The sequence below is a fragment of the Tasmannia lanceolata genome, unplaced genomic scaffold, assembly GCF_043159265.1.
Source record: "Tasmannia lanceolata isolate RefF3 unplaced genomic scaffold, GAP_Taslan_0.1 ptg000020l, whole genome shotgun sequence".
NCBI classification, from domain to species: domain Eukaryota; kingdom Viridiplantae; phylum Streptophyta; class Magnoliopsida; order Canellales; family Winteraceae; genus Tasmannia; species Tasmannia lanceolata.
The window spans coordinates 23,500,978-23,523,056 of record NW_027518697.1 but is presented as its reverse complement, the minus strand read 5'-3'; the positions used below and the strand labels follow the sequence as shown (position 1 = coordinate 23,523,056).

At 39.4% G+C, this 22,079-nt stretch overlaps 2 protein-coding genes across 3 annotated transcripts; one reads left to right on the top strand and one right to left on the bottom strand.

Annotated features, from left to right (window-relative positions):
* The first annotated feature begins 9,513 nt into the window (after positions 1–9,513).
* On the top strand, positions 9,514–14,322 carry LOC143854923 (uncharacterized). Of its 2 annotated transcripts, XR_013237630.1 has the most exons (6): positions 9,514–9,789; positions 10,347–10,397; positions 12,579–12,915; positions 13,002–13,579; positions 13,824–14,172; positions 14,306–14,322. XR_013237630.1 is itself a non-coding variant. In XM_077365063.1 (5 exons), the coding sequence occupies exons 3-4, from the start codon at positions 12,580–12,582 to the stop codon at positions 13,563–13,565; spliced, it is 900 nt and encodes a 299-aa protein (XP_077221178.1). In that variant the 5' UTR covers positions 9,514–9,789; positions 10,347–10,397; position 12,579; the 3' UTR covers positions 13,566–13,579; positions 13,824–14,314. The 2 variants fall into 2 exon arrangements, 1 of the variants encoding a protein (XP_077221178.1); XM_077365063.1 differs by having other exon boundaries at positions 13,824–14,314.
* Positions 14,323–20,204: 5,882 nt separating this feature from the next.
* On the bottom strand, positions 20,205–21,639 carry LOC143854945 (cyclin-dependent kinases regulatory subunit 2-like). The gene is made up of 3 exons (XM_077365087.1): positions 21,399–21,639; positions 21,226–21,286; positions 20,205–20,636 (listed from the first exon to the last, which is right to left on the bottom strand). Exons 1-3 carry the CDS (start codon positions 21,449–21,451, stop codon positions 20,484–20,486), a joined length of 267 nt encoding a protein of 88 aa, XP_077221202.1. The 5' UTR covers positions 21,452–21,639; the 3' UTR covers positions 20,205–20,483.
* Positions 21,640–22,079: the final 440 nt, after the last annotated feature.

Here is a 22,079-nt window from a genome sequence, read left to right as displayed (position 1 = left end):
CATCTAAAAGACTAAGCAAGTCTACTATACAAATGAGGGGAACGCTACTTGGACTGAGCAAGTCCCCTAAGGATGGGCTTGGGCTAGCGCCTTCATCGCCCAGAACCCAAGAGGAAGATTCCCAAAATCGATGGAAATGCCAAACACTTGCGAAAAACTTAAGCTCTAATGAAAAATCAAGATGACAAAGGTTTGCTCAAGAAATCCCAGATAAACCCGAATATCGATGCCAAAACCCACAGGGGTAAAGATAAAAAAAAAAGGGGGGGCTCCGAGTAGCCTCATCATAGCCAGCTCCAACTTCTAGAATAACAAAACCAGTCATGCCGGAGACAACACCTACTTAACACATGCCATTTTCAATTCAAAATATATAAACCAAGGGTTAACTCAACTAAAGAAAGGTTCAGGAAATATATGAAAATGTTAAACTCCCGGAATCTACAAATGCTCCAGAAATAAGTGAAAACAAATCCATCCAGTAATACCCACAATCATAGGGTAAAGAAACAAAAATCAAGTGATACACACAAACAAACCCTCGACATGGGGTCTCCTGTGAAATCAGATAGTACTCATACCCATGACATGGAGTAGAGTAATAACCTGATTTCCTACATCAGTTAAGCATACATCCCTCCACCATCCGTTCATCACAGAAAAATAAGATTGCCATCTTGCCTTCAAGAATCAAATTAACATACAAAGCCAGAAGCAATGCCACAACAGTAGAAAACAAGATGAGCTACCATGAATCAATGTATTATAATTTCAAAGAATAAAACTTCAGAACCACAAAACAATTCAGCTAGCTGAACCCTCGACATGGGTCTCCTATGAAATCAGATGATACTCATACCCTTGTCGGTATGAGTAATAACCTGATTTCCTACATCAATTAAGCCCACATTCCTCCACCATCCATCCATAAAAAAAAATCAGATTATCACTTCATATTCAAGAACCAAATTAGCACCAACTCATGAACTAATGCTACTATATCAAAGAGACAGGAAAACAACCACATATATATCCTAAAGATGCGGAGGAATGCTAGGAATGTTACCTGAATCTTTAGGAGGGAAGTACAATTTTGAGAATATCACTATGACGGACCTGCTACAGTGACTGGAGAAGGTAAGATGGAGCTTGAATATGATGGCCGCGGAGTTATGGCCTGATCCTTGTCAGAGTGGCCAAAGAAAGGGATGATGCCGGCGCCTTATCTATGTCTTTCTTTTCCCCAAAGTCAAGAACTCTTCCCTTGATCTCTCTATCTCTCAGCTCTCAATTTTCTCAGCCCTCAACCTCTATTTCTCTCTCTCCTCAATCTCTATTTCTCAGCCTCCTCTGCTGATTTTTCTAAACAAAATTGGGAGAGGGCTTGGGTCTTGAAAATAATGGGTGGGATGCAAGTGATGGATGGCAAGCGGGGGTGCTGGAGATGGCGATGGTGTTCGGCCGGCAGCGACGAGGATGGTCGGGAATAGTAGCTGTGGAGAATGAAAATGGTGGTGGAAGAGATGGGTTTTAAAGAGATGGAGCAGTAGGTGTAAAGATGGAATGAAAAAGGGGGTTTGAGTAGGGGTTTTAATTAGGGAAAAATGGGTTAGATTGGGGAATAAGAGATGGGTGGTGGCGCTCGAATTCCGGTTGGATTACCAGAGGTGGCAAATGGCCGTGGAGATGGGTTTTGAAATTGCAGAAGAAAAGATGGGGGTTTCGATGGAGGTTGAGGCTGGAGGTGGAGGGATCGGGTATTGAAGAATGGGTCGGATCTTGGTGATGGAGGGGATAATTGAGATGGAGAGGGGTTAGATTGCAGAGATGGGGTGAATGATGATGGCTGTGGTTGAAGATGGATTTGCAGAGATCAGAAATGAAGGTGGGTTTTGGGGATGGAGAGATGGGCGAAAATAATGGGTTTCAACTATGGCGAAGGTGATGGTAGAATCGGTGGTCGGAGGTGGCACGGCCGGAGTGGGGACCTAGGGTAAAATAAAATGGGTTTTCTGGTGGTGGCTGTGAGGAGATGGAGGTTGAGGTTGTGGTGGTGGAGTGAAGAAGAAGGTGGCTAGTGGAGGTAGATGGTGGGAAGTGGATGAAGGACCGGATCTAATGGAGATTATGGTCGGATTCCGGTGAGAATCCGACCGGAGAAGAAGGGTTTGATGGTTTGGGTGAAATGGGCTTTGAGGAGAAAGGGAGAAGAAGAAGAAGAAGATGGAGAAGGAAGGTGGCAGACTCACCGGCGGGGATGGGTTTGGCTTGCCGGATACCGGTCGGAGTGGGAGGTGAAGATGGCGATTCGGATGGTGGTAGAAAAAAAAATGGTTGAGGGTGGTGGAGCTCCGGTGAAAGGTGGAAGAAGGTAAGGGATTGGTGGTGGTGGCCGGTGGTCTTCTTCTCCTCCCCTCTCTGCAATCTCCCTCTCTTTCTCTGCAAGTCTCCCTCTCTTTCTCTGTTTTTCCCTCTCTGCAAATCTCTCCTCTTATGCGGCTGCCCCCCCCCTTCAACGAAAATAAAGACCCCCCTCCCCTTTTGCCCTAACTCGATAGGGTTTTTATAAATGGAAATGTCCAAATTCTAACCCCCTCCTAGTTCTATGGACAGCCCTCATTATGCTACTTCACACCCCTCTGCTCATAGAGAGATGCTATTAGAACTACAATATTTTGATATTCGCACACTTTGCCTGGATAATCTACCCTCCCTTTATATAAGAAATGAAACATTCAAGCCCATTTTCTCTTCGGGACAGCCACCTTTTAGCAGTGTATATGAAACCCAAATTTGTAAGAGAGTGGTTCCGGCAAGAAAGGGGCCACTATAAAAATGAAATGCTTTCCCAACTCCTTTCTCTACTAACAGATTCCCTCCATATAGTAGGTGGTGGGCCCACGAAAATGAGAAGCACTGAAGAACCAGAGCTGGTCCACCATTCACTGCTCCTTATTATTATCCATGCATGGCCGAATAGATGCCAGCTCCTTCAATAGTTTAGAACTTCACAAGGTAAACCAATACCGACACTTGACACTACCATGCTTCAATGATGCACCGCCTTTTCTTTACTTGACACTTGTGACCTTATATACATGCTTCGATTAACACACTCACTCGCCCTGACCATTTCCATCAATTTTTTCTGAAATTTTCCAAAACTTTACTTGGGATCTTAAACTACTCTAGTGCATAGATTGGGACTCTAGATCATTACCCTGGTAGGGTTTTTATTCAAACCGAGCCGATTAGGGTATGGTCAAAATGGGGTGTCTACAGTAGCTAAAGGGTTTAAGCAAAAAGAAGGAATGGACTTTTTTGACACTTACTCACCTGTAACCAGGATAACCACTATTAGAATCCTTATTGCCATAGCTGCAATCTATAACCTTGAAATCCATCAAATGGATGTCAAAACAGCCTTTCTGAATGGTGAATTAGATGAAGAGATTTATATGGATCAACCTGAAGGCTTTGTAATCCAAGGCCAAGAGCAAAAGGTATGCAAACTTATAAAATCTCTATATGGTTTAAAACAAGCACCAAAGCAATGGCATGAGAAGTTTGATAGTGTGATGCTATCAAATGGATTCATAATAAATGAATCAGATAAATGTGTTTATAGCAAATTTAGTGGGGATAGTGGTGTTATTGTTTGTCTGTATGTAGATGATATATTGATCATCGGAACAGACATAAGTGTAATTAAAGACACTAAGAAATTTTTATCAAATAATTTTGATATGAAAGATCTGGGAAAGGCAGATGTAATCCTGGGTATCAAAATAAATAGAAACCCAGAAGAAATAATTTTAACTCAGTCTCATTATGTAGAAAAAATATTAAGGAGGTTTAATCAATTTGATTGTAAACCTGTGGCTACCCCATATGATTCTAGTATAAGATTATGTAAGAATAAAGGGAGTGGAGTAGATCCACTTGAATACTCTAGAGTTATAGGGAGTCTAATGTATTTGATGAACTGCACTAGGCCAGACATAGCCTATGCAGTGGGTAGACTCAGTAGCTATACCAGTAATCCTGATAGTGATCACTGGGAAGCACTAATTAGAGTATTGAAATATCTTAAAGGAACCATAAACTATGGTTTGCATTTTTCTAAATATCCTGTTGTACTAGAGGGGTATAGCGATGCCAATTGGGTATCTGGATTTGAGACCAAATCTAGGAGTGGATATGTCTTCACTCTAGGAAGTGCAGCGGTTTCTTGGAAGTCTACCAAGCAAACTTGTATAGCCAGATCCACTATGGAGTCTGAGTTTATTGCTTTAGAGAAAGCAAGTGAGGAAGCCGAATGGCTTAGAAACCTTCTGTCTGATATTCCACTTTGGAATAAGCCAGTACCAGGTATTACAATCCACTGTGATTGTCAAGCTGCTATTGGAAAAGCATGTAATAATGTATATAATGGAAAATCCCGACACATTCGTCGGAGGCATAACTCCATAAGACAGTTGTTGAAGAATGGAGTGATAACCATAGATTTTGTAAGATCAATTGATAATATATCAGATTGTCTTACAAAAGGACTAAATAAAAATTTAGTCATAAGCACATCGAGGGGGATGGGGCTGAAGCCCACTGTTTAGATCACCTATAACAGGAACCCAACCTATCTGACTGGAGATCCCAAGAAGTAGGTTCAATGGGAAAAACAAGTTATTTGAGTGATCTGTTTTGCACCAAGTTGTATGTGAATTAAGTTCACTAAGCCTATCCCTATGGTGTGGGTGCAACCTGTAACGGTAAGAGGATGAGTTGTAGGACTCTTAATGTTATCTATAGCTGACTAGTTGTCATGCTGATTGTCAGTGGGGTGCGTAGTTACAGGGCACTGCTGATAGATACACCTATATGAGTGTGGAAGTGTGGCCGCTTCCTATGAGAATTGGGCTAAATTCTCTAAAGCTCTCATGAAATCAGGATATAGCACATGGCCGAAAAGTGCAACACCGTATGAACTTGCTTATGCCTTCTGTGTTGTGTGTGTGGTATGTTGTTTCAGTTTATTACTAAAAGTGCTTGGTTCAAGACATATATTCACCAAGTACTTGATAAACTCGATATACCTGCACTAAGTAAAGGTTCAAGTCCAAAAGACACCTCTACTGATGCATAACACATCTTGCCTTGATCAAATCTATTTACATTTATGATTTATTTCTTGTAATTTTGAATTAGTGGGGGATTGTTGACTTTTTATGCAAAAGTCTTTTTGTAATTCAATCTTACAAAGGGGTGCTTTTAGTCTTTTACATTGGCTTTGCTTTTTGCTTTAGGGCTTCTCACTCAAAGTTAGAGCTTCCCTCTAAAAGGACTAAAGCCATGAGAAAACTTTAGTCCTAGATGGGAAGTGTGAGAGGGTGAGAGTGGCCATATATATATACTTTCACTCTCTTAGTCTTGTGAATGAGAAAGAGGTCATGAGAATCCTACGCGCACGGATCACCCACTTGGGTCCGGTGGGCTTTTGGTATTACCACACACGCGCGCCGCCCGGCCCGGCTCAGCTCGGCCGGCCGCGCGCGTGGGCCCAAAGCCTTTTTATTTTCTTTTATTTCTTTTCTTTTTCTTTAATCATTATTTAATACTTTTTACCGTTTGAGATTCCTTAAATCTTGGTTTTGTGACCGTTTGGGAAACGTCTCTCACGCACTAAAAGAGTGCGACGTTTCATCCCAACGTGTCTCTTATTTTTTCTATAAAAACGGTTTTACAGAGATAGAAAGATATACAGAATGGATTCTTCTTCTGCTATCTTCTCTCTGGTTTTCCTTCTGGTTTTCCCCAACCTTTCTGATCAAGGCTTTTGGCACATATAAGCAAGTTGTTAGGCATCCGGGCTGCGTGAGTGCACACCCCTGGAGCGAGAGTTGTTGTATCCTGGAGGCATACGCCGTGACGCCCATCTGCACCGTTGATTCGTCATAGTGGGGGCGAGATTTGCCTTAAGGACAACGAAGATTCTTCGTGCCTCAACTCGATAAGTGATCTAACGATTTGTTCTTCCTTTACAGTTTATTATTGCAGAAAATTGTTACTGTTGAAATCTGCTTTTGGAGTTACCAGATTAATTTCGTATAAGGTATTATCTCATCCTAAATTACAGATTTGCACATCAATTTTTATAACAATAACAAAAAGGTGTGTACATGATAGTCTATACAAGCATGGACTTCCATCTCCACAAGACGCACTCGCAACATTCAATAATAAATCAAAAAAGAAAAACCTAAATTAGAAAAACCCTTGCCGAAAAGGAACTGCTCAAAACCCTAATTGTCAAATGCGTCTGAGCTTAACTGAGTATTTTCTTAACCTCTTAAACCAAAAACTAATCTACAGCTCCAAAAACACATTTCTAATTGAAAACAAAAGGGATAGAAAGTAGACATTCCACCTATAAGATTACTAGTATTCCGGCCCATGCTATGCATGGGTGCAAAAGGTGGGCCCCACCTCATCAAAACATAAGGTGCAAGTTTCCAACCATTCAAATATTGATCTTGTATTAGAGGAAGTGTAAGCCCAAGAGTTCCCATGGGTTCAATCATTCACCTTACCCTCTTGTTTTGATGCTAGCAAACAAAATTGATTAGCATTTATGGACTAATGTGTTGCCTTGAGCTGTTGTGTTATATACAGGATTTTCATGTCACAATCGCCATTACACAACTCTTCTCAAAACATGACTTGTGGATCAAGGATCAAAAGAACCATGAGCTTGCACCTACATTAAAGACATATCATTTGAAGATGTTCAAGTCAAGAAGCTCAACATGAAGATTCCACAAGTTCCTAGCAAGTGTCAAGAAGAAGCTTCGAGTTGAACATGCCATTGGTGACACCTCATGTACCATTCACAGGTAATACATTTTTGAAAACGTCCAATCCAAAGTCAGAACAAAACTAATTTCCCCATAAATTAATTTTCTGAAGAAATGTTTTTCCTACAATCCAAACTAGGCCTTTAAGTTTTCTACTAAGGGCATTCTTGGCAACCACAAAAAATTATTTCATGGAATACTCGTGGTCCTAATTGTCAAATTGGAGCTAAAGAGGAAAGGAGAGAGGGACTTGAGAGGGCACAAATGGAAAGAGGGTGGGAAATTCCTTATAAACAGTGGAAAAGAAAATATCCTAATTCAAATTGAGTTTTTTTTCCTTGTTTTTTCTAGGGCTTTTCATGATCCCCTCGCTCCCACACTCTCTAGTCTCTCCCTCTCTGCCCATCACTCACAACGAGCGCCACTAATATCCCATGGAATATTTTTTCATGGTTGACAAACATGCCTCATAAGAAAATAAGAGAAGTGATATTTATGCCCCTTTTGATCACTAGGGACACCCAGCACCAGTGTATCAATGACTAAAGGGGGACTAATGCACTTGACGTCAGAAGAATCCAATGGGTTTGATTGCCACGTACACTAGCGTTGGGTGTCCCTGGTGATAAAAAGGGGCGTAAATATCACTTCCCGAAAATAAACCATTGAATATTTTGTGTTAATTTTACAAATGGTACGTCTATTTGGCATCAGACCATGACCTTTTGCAGATCACGCCTAGCACATCAACATCTAAATCACACATAAAAGGACCCAAAGTTGATTTTTTGGGTTAAATCTTGATATGGACACATCTGAGATCACCACAAATGCTTGGGACTTTTTGTTACTGGATATCTCCATTGTGCATGTCTCTTTGGTAATCCTTCTTTTGCGCTTTTACCTATAAATCCCTAATTTGACCACACACAAGCAGGGCTGCAACTTGGGTCGGGCTCAATCTGAACCCGGCAGGTTCAACCCAATTTTCGCTCAGGTTGGGTTGGGGAAAGCCAACCTGATTTAATTTCAGGTTGGGTTAGGGTTGAGGCCTTTGCAACCTGCCTCCAACCTCTAATTTTATCTTCATTTTCTTTGGGTTATTGTATCTTTCTGTTTGGCCCCACGTGAACCTGAACTCAACACGACCCAATTTCGGGTTAGATGGGTTGGGTTAGGACTCAAAGATTTAAAGGCCAGTTGGGTTAGGGTTTACCATCCTAAATCCAAGGCTCGGATTGGGTTAGGGTTGAGGGAATGCGATATGGGGATGGGTTAGGGTTGCCTCCACCAGATCCAACCCGACCCGTGTTGCACCCCTACACACAAGGTTGGTAGTTACTCAGACCTAGAGGCACGACTGGTCAATTTTCAAGAATTCAGTTGAGGTTTTACCATAAAATCGAGTCAGGTTCAGGTTGATTCCAATTCATTTTTTTAGCAAAACCTCAACCTGACTGCACCCGATTTGAAACCCTAGCAAGACCCAACCCAGCCTCAAAAATAATTAGAGTTAGCACCAAAGCAACCTTAACTGCTAATTACTGTCATGCTTGTGGGCGGTACTATCAATGCATGGGCGCAAATGCATCACTTTGAAAACTTCAAAGACGCCTGTAACTTGAACAATTCAAAGTTGAACTGGTCAAATGGCAAACATAAAGTCAAAATTGTCAAAATTTGGGAATATAAAACAAATGCATCACTTTGATATTCACTCTTATTCAATATTGGCAAACCTCTTGTTAATATACACTTTCTGTTTTTCTCCCTTCCCTGAACATGTATGAAGATATCAGAACCAATAGATCCGCGCCTTTGGTGATCTAAACAAATAAATAGTCTTGATCATGGAAAAAGTAATTCCCCACCTTTGTACTTTTGCTCACTCTTATTTTTACAAAGAAAAATAGGGCAACCCACACCATGTAATTTATCAAAACGAAATTAGTCATCTTTGAGATTTTCACCCAAATTGGACAATGAATGTGTACATATTAGTCTATCCAAGGCCCAAAATGGACAAAAGGTGTGCATAATAAGTCTATACAAGCATGGACTTCAATCTCCACAAGACGCACTCGCAACCATGGTTTAAAATTTCGATTTCATTACCGCTTTCAGACTTCCCAAAAACCGAAATTCCGAAAGTTGGTAATAATTTAAAAAGAATATTTAATTGATTTCAAAATTTCGGACCAAAATTCTGAAATTTTAAAATTTCGATTTCGGTACCGCTTTCAGACTTCCCAAAAACCGAAATTTCGAAAGTTGGTAATAATTTAAAAAGAATACTTAAGGGCCTGTTCAGTTGCGCCTAAGAAACGGAAACGGAAAGGAAAATAGACCTCGTTTCCGTGGAAAGGGAGTAGTATGGTCGTTTTGTTGGCCACGAACGGAAAGCGCTGGGAAATCCGAAGGAAGACGTGGAATCCGAATAGAACGACGTGGAGAGGGTGTTTCCGTGAAATGAAATCCGTGCGGTAGCCTCGGATTCGCACGGATTTTCCTCGATCACCGCCTCTGCTCCTCTCCAAAAAACAGAAGAGAAGTAAAAAGAGAAAAAAAAAACCCAAACCTCAAATCCAAGAAAAGCACGAAGATCCGAAGCTTTTACCCATAGATTCGAAGCTCTGTGTTGTCTTCAACCTTGAGAAACGATTTTTCTTTTTTACAGAACAAGGGTTTGAAGAAAACCCATCAAGAAAAGCACGAAGATCCGAAGCTCTTACCCATCTGTTGAAGATCCGAAGCTATGTGTCCTCTTCCACCTTGACAAAACGATTTTTCTTACTCAGAAATACAGAACAAGGGTTTGAAGAAAATCTCTGCCCTAGTTTATCTTTCCAAACAGAGGAAGAAGCAAAACCCCAACCATCGAAAGGAGAAGCTGAGCTCTTTCTTCTCCAACCGAAGCTTGCCTCCAATCCTCGAAAAGGTACGCATCCTCCTCCTCCCTTTCTTCCATTTTTTTCATTTTTTAGGATATTGGGTATGAAATCTCTGGTTTGCTATGGAGCAATGGGATCTTTGGTTTCCTATAAACCCTTCCATTTTTTCGTTGGCTTATAAACCCTTTGGTTTGCTGCAAACCCTTTAATTTTTTCCTTCGCCTATAAACCCCAGTACGAAATCTGTGGTTTGCCATAAACCCTTGCAATTTTTTTTTGATCTTTCGTGTCTAAACCCTTTTTTAGTTTTTTTCTCCCATTTTTTTGCTCTTCTCATCTTTGTCTAAGCTTTCTAAACCCTAGAACTTTTCATGGATAATTTTTCTTTGTTGTATTTTCCTTTTTTGTGGCATTTTTTCTGAAAACCATCGTTTTTTAGCTGTAATCTATGCTTTGGAGCCCTCATTTTTGGCCTGATGTTTGTTTTTTTCACTTATTTGGGCTTATCTGTGTTTATCCATTTTGGGTTCTGGACTAAAAATTATTTTCCTGATTTGGAACTGTGATATTGGTGGTGGTGTTATTCAGATCTGATTTTTTGCAGGGGACACCAATTTCTGATTCTCAATTCTGTGAAGAGATCCTAACTTGCGAGGTAATAAATCTGATGTTTCTTTACATTTATCTTGTTGTTCTAATCATTTATGATGTTCCTCTTTCTTTATCTTGTTGTTGATCCATTATTAGTTTGCTTCATGATTTTAATCTTGTTTGTATGTGATAGTAGCATTGTAGGATGACATTCTACTTGAATGTTGAGATGGGGGTATTAATGGTGGTATTTGTGGGTTATGGATGGATGGTGGTATTTGTGGTATTAATGGTGGTATTTGGTGGTGTTTATGGGGGTAATAATGTTTATAGATGGATGGGTTATGGATGGATGGTTTATGGAGTGGTTGTGTATGGATAGATGGTTTCTGGAGGGATTTGGATATTCATGGTTGGTAGGTTTATGGAGTGGTTGTGTATGGATGGATGGTTTGTGGAGGGATTTGTATATTCATGGTTGGTAGGTTTATGGAGTGGTTGTATATGGATGGATGGTTTATGGAGGGATGGTATATGCATGGTTGGATTGATGGTTTTTGGATGAATGGTTTATGTGTTTAAGATGCCTTATTTTTTATTGTGTTGTATTTTCTATTGAGTCATTGACTTCTTATTTAGAGTAAGATGCCTCGTCGTCCTACAAGGAGGAAGAAAACAGTGTTGCGAAGAGCTGAGTTGAAGCGTAGGAATGAGTTAGTTCGGCAAGCAGTCGCACTACTAATGGCTGGTGCTGCTGCCATCTTAGTACTTTGGAAAGAGTACTATGAAAAGTATCTTCTCAGAGCTCCCTATGAAAGCAATTACTTAACGCGTCGTACGTTCATATCTTTTGTCATCGATTCAGATGAACATTGTCATAACTTGCTACGGATGAACGTCAGCTGCTTTCGTCAATTTGTTGAAATATTTAAACGGGCGGGAACCCTAGAAGATACAATCCATTGTAAGGTGGAGGAGCAAGTTGCCATCTTCTTGCATATTGTGGCACATAATCAGAGGGTTAGGACTATTAGAGCATGTGCTAGACGTTCAGGGGCAACTGTTTCGACGTATTTCAACAAAGTTCTAAAGGCAATTTTGGGTATGCAAGATTTCTTCATCAAACCACCGACAGGTGAGACACCATCGCAGATTGAGGGGAATCTTAGGTGGATGCCATATTTCAAGGATTGCATCGGTGCAATAGACGGGACATACATACGTGCTAAAGTACGTATTGAAGACAAACCTGCCTACTTTTGTCGTAAGCATTTTATAGCTCAAAATGTTTTGGCGGCCTGTGACTTTGACTTAAAATTCACGTATATCCTAGCCGGATGGGAGGGTTCGGCTTCTGACTCGAGAGTGTTAGCGGATGCATTAACAAGGGCTGACAAGATTCCACTTATTCCAGGTACATTGTATATGAAATAGTTGCATTCTAGTAAACAAGTTCCCACTTATTACTAGTTGCTGATATAGAATTTTTTTATTTGTAGGAAAGTTTTACCTCGCCGATGGCGGGTACCCTCTCTTACGACATTTCATTACCCCGCATCGTAAGACCGCATACCACCTAAGTGAGTGGAGTGGGCGGCGTCCACGGACTAGTAATGAGTTGTTCAATCATAGACACTCGTCCTGTCGAAATGTCATTGAGCGCACATTTGGCGTCTTGAAGAAGCGTTTCAATATTCTTAGTGAAGAACCAATGTACAGTATCGAGAAGCAGATTGACATCTTCTTAGCATGTTGTTGCATCCATAATCATATTCGACGTTTAATGCCTAATGATTCAATACTAGAAGATGTGGACAACTTTCTAGCTAGACAACTCTTACTACAAACTGTGGAAGATGAGGACATACCACGAGATCCTCCTGAATCAAGGGATGATGACAAAAGAGCAGGAGAGGAAATTAGAAACACGCTTACCACACAGATGTGGAATGATTTCAGTAGACATCATTGACGTTATATGACTCTTTTACTGGTTATATGACTCTTTTACTGTTTCGAGTAACTTTATTATGTTATGATGGTTGTATGTGTGTTTATTCAAGTAACTCTGTTGTTATTAGTGTGATGGATTAAAATTTTGAAGGAATATAGTAGCTAGTTGTTTTGGATGATGTATGCTGTGTCTTTTGATGGTTGTATGTGTATTTATTGAAGTTGTTATACATCTCAGGTTGTTATATGGATGTATGACTCATAACGAACATATATGTGTATATTGAATCAGAATGTCAAGTGCGCCACAAACCTCGCAGAAGAGGGGGAAGAATGTCATTTGGAATGACCAAATGGACAAGGTGCTCGTAGATACCCTTCTAGTTCAAATCGCAGAGGGGTACAAAATCCCAAATGGTTTTAAGGATCATGCTTATGTAGCTGCGGCCACTGCAATGAATGCCTTTTTCAACCTCCAACTCAATAAGGAGCACATAAAAAACCGCATCAAGACTATGAAAGAAACATACAAGAGTGTTTGCATCATCCTGAGTAGAAGCGGTTTTGGTTGGGACAATGAGACCAAAATGGTGACCTGCGAGAGAGAGGTCTACGACGACTACGTCGCTGTAAGAAACACTTCCTCTCAAGATACAATCTTCTTATAGTAATATCATATCCAATATCTTCTTATTTTTTATGCTCCTTCTCACAGGCTCATCCAAAACATAAGAAACACTTCACTACTCATCATGTTTTGCATGACGATATGTGCAAAATCTTTGGAGACGAGTTCGCAAAAGGGGCCGGGGCTAGGACGCGTGAGAATCCAAGCATAGCAAGTTCGCAGCCAGTCAGTCTTGATGACATTGGGGATGACTTTGCAGACCATACCCCCATGTCTCACCACCAACCATCTCCAGAAGCAGATCCTACTAATGGTGGTAGTGAGACATCTCCCTTAAGACGGGATGGTACCAGAAGACAGAGGGCTCGTCAGGGTGGGGCACATTTGGATAGTATGTCGCGTATCTCAACAAGCATGGACAAGGTTGCCGATGCCCTCACAGGTGATCGTCCCCCTGCTTACCTTGCACAGCTTCGCGAAGCTGTTAGAGGGGTTGGGGGTTTTTCGCAGGATATCTTGTTGAGGACCACGGAGTACCTCACAATAAATCCATCTCAGGCGCATCTTTTCATCATGTACGAGGAGGATGAGAGGAGGTCGTACATCCGAAGGAAGATGGCTCGTTTCATTAGGCAACAGATGGATGATTGAGGGTGGTTATGGTGGTAGTTACTGTTATATGAACAATCTTTGTTTTATTTTGGTTGGTGGTTATTTATTTTGGATGTTCGTAGCTATGGTGGTAGCTTTTATTTTAGATGTTAGTAGTTATGGCGGTAGTTATTTTTATTTGTTTGGGATCTTTGACATTTGGATGGCGGTTAATGGTAGACGGTGCATATTTTCTATTTTGACATTTGGATGATGCTTTGATATCTTTTCATCGAAAATATTTTGTCTTTTTGTTAGGTGAGTATGGGGAAGCAGAAGTACTATGCTGTCTTTAATGGCAGGAGGCCTGGGATTTACTACACTTGGCCAGAGTGCCATGACCAAGTTGACAAATTTAGCGGAGCATGCTACCGCTCATTTGGGACGTTGGCGGAAGCTCAGTCACAGCTAGACGCATATTTGGAGAGAGCCAGGTATCGGAGCAGCGAAAGGGTTGAGGAGGTAGAGGAGTTGCGAAATGAAAGGGCAGAGGTGGTGCCACAGAGGATGTTACCATGGGTTTCCCTCCTTCTTGTTGGGTCCATTATATTGCTTTTAAAATCTGCTTCTTAAGTTTGCTGCTACATTTTTAAAAGCCAAACCTATGGTATTCCCTCCTTGACCTACATTCAAACCAACTATATGGGTCAATTTCAACTCTCTTACATAATACCAACAGCTTTTTAGAGGTTGTAGATCTGTCAAACAACAAAATTACAGGTGGGTTTCCTGAATTTCAGGAAGGTTTGGGCTTGAAACTGTTTAATTTGTCAAACAATCAGATCACAGGGCAAATCCCAACTCAGTGGCAAGATCCCAGATAGCTTTTTGGGTTTAAAAAACATCAACCATGTAAACTTCAGAGCCAACAGACTGTGTGGGCAAATTCCACAAGGAAGACCTTTCAACATCTTTCCTGCAGCAGCTTATGCCCACAACCAGTGTTTATGTGGCAAACCTCTGCCACCTTGCAAGGGAAAAGGCTAAGGAGAATAAGAAGCTGATGAGAATTAGTCAGTAGAGTGCTGACTCAGCAACCAAGTAGGACATTATATTTCCATGTCAGCATTTTCTAGTAAGAAAACAAAGAGTCCACACAAGTAGTTTCATAGCAATGCCATATCAGAATTTGTTAAATAAGGGAGGATTGTGTCCGTTGTAACAATTCACACCAAATTCCTTTCTTTCAATTAGACTTTGCCAAATTTCCATTTTTTTTTTCGAGGTTCGCAACCCAGTCCTAAGGCTCTGTTTCTTTTCACAAAAAATTAATGATTAAATAGCTTTGATATCATGTGAAACAACCAATTACTCCAAAAGCCTAAGCTGTTAGAGTTGGTGTTATTTAACCATTTATGTAATTCTAGAGTTGGTGTTATTTAATAAACTATACTTCACATGCCATGATGAGAAAGATTGCATATATAAGCTGTTCCTTTTACATGCTTCAATATTGCCATTGCATATTTCCTTTCAAGTGAGGCCAACTTATGCTGCTACATTTTTAAAAGCCAAAGTGGTCCTTTCTATCTCAGGCAAAGGAACAAGGAGTAGCTTTGGACTGTATTTCCTCTACTGGAAAATTTGTTTTACATTCTTCTCTCGACCTTCAAGAATACCAGAAAGTTCTAGATTTTCTTCATGCAGATTTCTTATGCATTGGATGCCCAACACCACACCTGGCTTATTAAATGGAACAAGGAATTGATGTGCTTGGATAATCTATTTTTCATGTCTGATTCCACACAGATAGCTCTTGCAAGTTATGACAGAAGATTATCATTGTGCAATAGTCTGCTTCTTAAGGGGAGGGTGGTATCTTACTGTCTGTGATTACATTCATTCCGTTCTGTGATTATCCGGGACATTGACGAATATCAAGAAAGACATTTCTGAATACGATCTGATTTCTATCTCTGTTTGTTCCATTTGAAGAAAGGGAGGATCCTAAAGAATCGAATCTGTCTTGAATCTTTGTTTGATTAATCAATGTTTGATATTCTGATCTGTGGTAGGAACTGATCTGTGGCCTATCCTAAAGGTAGGAACTGATCTGTGGCCTATCCGAGAACCATATCTGTGGTATGAATGAAAGCCTGTAAAAAATTCAGTGTTAGTAATGTATCAGATTAGTACATCAACCAATAAAAAGGGATTTGCCAGTGTGCCACAGAACACATTTCGCGGATGGCGTGTTGCATGTGTATATATATATATATATGTACATCAACCAGTTTCATATATGACAATTCCATTTTTCATATATATATGATTATTGGACTCAAATTAATGTTTAGTTTTGAGTCCAATAAACAGTTTTTGGAGTCCCAATCACTTCTCTCAAAATCCAAAACAATCAGGGCCTCATTCAATTTTGAGTCCAACAAATATTTTTGGACTCACAATCAGTTCTCAAAATCCAGAGCGACTCGCCCTTGGCGGATTACATAGGTTAGAGAAGGATATTGGTGTACATTGAACTATGCCCTCAGTATATTGATATGTTACTGTTTTAAATGGTTACCATCATTATTGCCTGTTTAACTATTCCTTGTTGATTCAAACACTAATAAATGAAACTTGGAACTGGGTTTTGCAGGCACTCTTGTATTTTGGATCGGTGCTTGGCAGTGAACTCTCGCCACTTCTTTTCAATCTCAGGCTAATAGAGAGAACCAGAACTTGTATCAAATAAATGAATGCTTTCATCAAGCAATATTTGGCAAACTATTCCTTGATAATAACCCTCAATCAAATAAATGAAATCCTTGATAACAAACTATTCCACTGTCAAGTTTCCACCCATCATGGGAAGTTCTTCCCATAACACTCTTTTACTGTAGGGAAGACTGACAATTTTAGGGGTGCAACTTGGGCTCAACCCTAACCTCAAGGGTTCAACCTGATTTCGGCTCAGGTCAGGTTGGCATTTTCTTGGGTTAGAACATTTTGGTTTCCAACCTTCTATCTACAAAGCTCAATCACTAAAATCTGATTTTGGTGTTCATACCAAAAAAAAATAAAAATTCAAAGGAACCAGTGAAGCATATTCTTGAAAGGGTGTAAGAAAACCTTGAAGTTTCCTTTTTCTTTTTTCTTTTTTTTGAGAGGGAGAGAGATGGTTTGGGAGGAGAGAAAAGAGATTTCCGTGTGAAAAACCAACACCAAGGACAGAGGTGTGGGACCAAATCAACATTAGAGTTAGAATTAACACTAGAATCAGAAAAAGAGATTTCTGTGTGAAAATCCAATTCCTAATTCGAATGCTTTTCCATACACTAGAATCAGAATTAACATTCCCTTCACCGTGGGAATAAGAATAGGATTGGAAATCGGGTGTTCCAACCCGACCGATTTGGAAATCGGGTTGGGTTGAATAAATCAGGTTTAATTAGGGTTAAGTCACTTGGACAAAAGGTTTTGGTTGAATTAGGGTTAAGTCACTAGAATAAAAAAAACAAGTTTATTTTCTGCATATTTTTTAAAATACTGATATTTCTTGTGTTTTTTTGTAAAATATTTTTTCAACATTTCCAAACATGGCCTTTTTGTTCCCAATAAGTACCTTCATTTCTTAGTTATTAATGTTTGCTTGCCCATATTTTTACCTGAAAAAATACAAATTAACTCCATATAATTTTTCATAGAAAATGATATTTTCACCACTTCTGTGATGTTTCTTTTCCGTTTCCCTGCCAACTGAATGCACATTCCTGTTGTTTCTTTACTGTTTCTTTTCCGTTTCCTGGCAACTGAACGCGCACTCTTACTGCTTTCTTAGCAGTTTCTTTTCATTTCCGTTTTCTTTCCGTTTCCTTCTGCCACGTCATTTCCTTTTCCTTTCCGTTTCCTGCGCGCAACTGAACAGGCCCTAATTGATTTCAAAATTTCGGATCAAAATTCTGAAATTTCGGCTGAAATTTTGTAACGTATTTAAAAAAAAAAAAAAAAGATTTCAATTTCTCAAAATTTCGGACCGAAATTGGGAATTTCAGGAAATTTCGGCTTCTGCCATGCTCGCAACATTCAATATTTAATGGAAAAAAGAAAAACCTAAATTAGAAAAACCCTTGCCAAAAAGGAAGTGCCCAAAACTGATAAATTCTAAAGATTTCACTAAACTTGGATGCATTTACAAGAGGATGACTGTGTGCTTATATAGAGCACTTACATGATAAACATAGAATGGAATCAAGATAATTCTAGAAGGAAATAATCCCTAATCAAATCTACTTTCCTAATCTCTATTGCTTGCCTCTTCTAATCCACTTGCCTAATTTATCTAGTTGCCTCGTTTACCCAACTTACTTAATCTACCTCCAAGATGATCCAACGGTGAGATCTTAACCCAATCTAACTGTTGGATCCCACATATTCTAACATGCCCCCTCAAACGTATACGGATTGAAAATCGATATACGTTTGACAACAATTTTTAAAAAAAATCCCAATACAATAGAATTCCCCAAATTACAAATGTAATCAAAATCAACCGATTTGATGCACACTTCCAAAAGTCTATGATGAAGATCCTCTTATGAAGACTGATGTTGCCGCCAATGAGCATTGATGATGGTTGCGAAGAAGATGCCGCTTGTTGATGTGTCACGAAGAGGGCTTAAAAGCCAATAGATCATAGCCTCAATGAGGCTAGATGAAAATCAAGCCTCGATGGGTGAGTAGAAATGGGTCACTATATACCAATGCCGAAATGGGCAAGAAATGGGTCACAATGGACCAATGCCGGAATGGGTAAGAATGAGCCTCGATGGGCAAGATAGCATGGGTCGGCTTTGAATACCGATCCTCATGGAACTAAAAATCTTCCTTCAGGCACGCACTTCAAAATGAATGAAGCACCTCAACTGAAATGAGTCAATATTTCAGGCACGCACCTAAAGAAAGGTACCTCAACTGAAATATGAGAAAATTTGAGAGATAAGGGTTTGAAAGAAAAAAAAATAAGATGAGCGACAACGAACGATAGATGATGGCCGCAAAAATTAGTAGTATTCTAACAAGCTTGGGAATGTTACGGATTTAGAAACTGCGGGTGTAAGCATCAAATCTAGGGGTCTTAAATAAGGCGAGGTGGTGGTTTCCAAGAGAGTATGGGGTAAAAATGTCAAATATGGGAGTGTTTTTTAGGCATGAATGAAAAGGTGTGCCGTTATCAAATTTGGGGCATAAGAAAAGACACAGATAAAGGCAAGGAATAAGACTACCCTGCTTTTCTATTCTCAACAACAATTCACCGAAGAAGACCTTTGCACTAAAAAGGCAAGAATATGACTAAAATCTCTCATTGGATGTGATGATAACTGAAAGAAAAAGGGGTAAGAAAGAAGGGCATAAACAAGCATGGTGAATAGCAAATAGTGATAGACCATCCATCAGTACAAACGGACTTGGCCATATTCATAGGTAGGCTTGCCGTGGTGATCGTGACGGGGAGTGATGGCCACCGGCGGTTTGTTAGAACACCCGCCCGCCGGAGGACGGGGACTCACGTATGTTGTGCTCAGGTCCTAGTAGGATCTAATGCTCTGATACCATGATAAATTCTAGAGATTTCACTAAACTTGGATGCATTTACAAGAGGATCAATGTGTGCTTATATAGAGCACTTACATGATAAACATGGAACGGAATCAAGATAATTCTAGAAGGATATCCCTAATCAAACCATAGTTGCCTAATCTAACCTATTAGTGAGATCTCACATATTCTAACAAAAACCCTAATCTTCAAATGCGTTTGAGCTTAACTGAGTACTTTCTTAACCTCTTAAACCAAAAACTAATCTACAGCTCCAAAAACACATTTCTAAAACAAAAGGGATAGAAAGTACACATTCCATCTATAAGATGAAAGAGAAGCCCAAAATTCATTGGCAAGAATTCAAATTATTCTTCCACGAAGCCATTTCCAATTGAAAACGGAAGGGATGGTAAATATATACTCGAATCTATAAGATGAGAGAGAAACACAATATTCATTAGCAAGAGTTGAAACCCCCAAGCTCTGATTCGCAAAAGAACACAAACACAAACTAAACCCAAATTCATAATTCGAAGCATCAAAACAGAGTTAAAAACTTTCTATTTTTGAAACAGCTTTTCCAAATATCAAGGGTCCCTATAATTGTCCAAGTCCCTTAACTTCATATTAAAAATAAAAAAAAGGAGCAAAAGTCACCAAACCTTAATGCAGTATTTGGATTGCAGGAGGAAAGGTAAAACATTTCTAAATTTCCTATGCTTTTTACATTTTACATACAACGAAAGGCAACTTGAACCAGAGCTTTTATATGGTGGCCAACCGTCAAGTACCGTCAAAACGGTACTGCCCTTGATATTTGATCCAACAGCAGCCCACTTTTTAAGATGTTGCTGTTGGATCAAATATCAAGGGTGGCACTTATGAAGTACCACCTTCACGTGACTTGGCGGTCGGGCATTATATAATTCCTCTTCAAATTTAATTAGATAGGCCTTCGATTTATAGTAATATCCCTCTAAATTGACTACAATCATATAATTTCCCTCTAAATTACTGAAAGTTCCATCAGAAATGTATTTTCTTGCAATCCAAACAAGGCTTTAGTCTACAAAACACCAAACCCATAATCACAACATAGAGAAAAAAACCCATATAACTATGAACTCCTATTATCTCCTCATATAACAGCAAGCCATTAACATTGAACAATACAACATCAAACCCAATACTCCAAAGCAAAGAAAAGAAGATTAGAAGCAAGCTAAAAATCCATCAAAGTTGTGTACTACAAAATACAGTCCAACAACAACATCATCATCATGTCTACATATAGAAATGTTTTTCTTAGAAGCCCATTTCTCTTTCTTAGCACAAGGGAGAGAACAAGGAGACAAAGCAAACCAGTCTAAAGAGTCATTAACCAGCAAGGATTTGATTGATTTGGCTCTGGTTCTCCTGCTGCTGATAATTCAGAGGCCTCCTGAACAGCATAATGTGAGGCTCCGGCCGATGGATCGCATAGTGAACCCAACCTCGGCTCTGCTGAACCCCGATCGCACGCCATTCGTTCTGTTTTATTTTATTTTTTGATAAAATAGAACAAAGAAATAAATACCCATTTCCCCTAATAGAAACATTTGAACAAAATGAATAAAAAATAATAAAATAAAAATCTAGGAAATGTGGGAAAAATGTTGAAACCCAGAACACAATAGATGTAATTAATTACCTAAAGCTCTGTTTCTTTGAACATAAAATGGGCGTAAAACAAATTTTACACCGATTTGTTTTAAAGCTTCATTTCTTTCAATGTAAAATGGGCGTAAAAAAAAAGTTACGCCCCCATTTTTCAAACTTCAAAATGAGCATAAAATTTGTTTTAGCCTAAGTAGAAAATGGGCTTAAATTTTGTTTTATGCCCATATTACATTGAAAGAAACAGAGCCTAATAGAAAAGATAATGAAACAAAAATCTCCAAGAAACTCAAAATATGGCAAAAAGTTAAAAACAATGAGAATGCAATGGACCAATTCCCATAATAACAATATCTCAACAAAAAAGAAAAGAACAAATAAAAATAAAAATAAATTCCACAAGAAACTCAAGAAATGTGGGAAAAATGTTGAAACCCTATACACAATGGGAGTAATTAATTACCTCCGAGAGAAGGCGATTTTTCGGGAGCATTTTCGCGACTTCCAGGGGAAGAACAACATGCCTGTAAAAATCATAGAACAGAAAAAAAAAATATTCAGAGAGACAGATTTTCTAGGATTTTGTTTTTCTTAAAGAAAATTAAAAAGAAAAAAGGGGAAGAATTTTGGGATTACCTGTATTCGTAAGTATCGTCGAAGTATTTCTCAGAGTATTGAATCTGAACCATTTTTTGAGTTCTTTTTTCCTTGATCCTTTGCAAAGATGGAAAACCAGAGAGAGAGAGAGAGAGAGAGAGAGAGAGAGAGAGGGAGGGAGAATTAAGCGGGGGTTGGATTTTAAATGGAGGATTGGGATTAATGTAATCTAATTTTCTTAATGCAATAAGATTTGCTTTTGGATTACTTTCCGAATGAGATTTGCTTTTGAATTACTTTCCGAATAAAAAAGCCTCTCATTTGAATTTCAAATTTCAAATTTAAACAAAGAATAAAAGAAACATACGTGAGAGTTGATATCCGCACTCCCCTTTTTTGGTATGGAAATGGGCTCAAAAGTAAGGGTGCAACTCGGGTCAGGTTGGATCGGGTTGAGGACAAACGTAGCCCAACCCGAGATAGCATTCCCTCAACCGACCCAACCCAAGCCTTGGGTCAAGATGGTCAACCCTAACCCAACCTGCCTCTAAATTTCTAGCCCCTATCCCAACCCGTCGAACCTAGTCTTCCAACCTAGTCTTCTGAATTCGGGTCAGGTTGGGTTGGGTTGGGTTGGGTTGAGTTCGGGTTAACCTAGTGCTAAACAGAAAAATACTAGAAAAAACGTAACCCCAAGAAATCACATTAAAATTAGAGGAT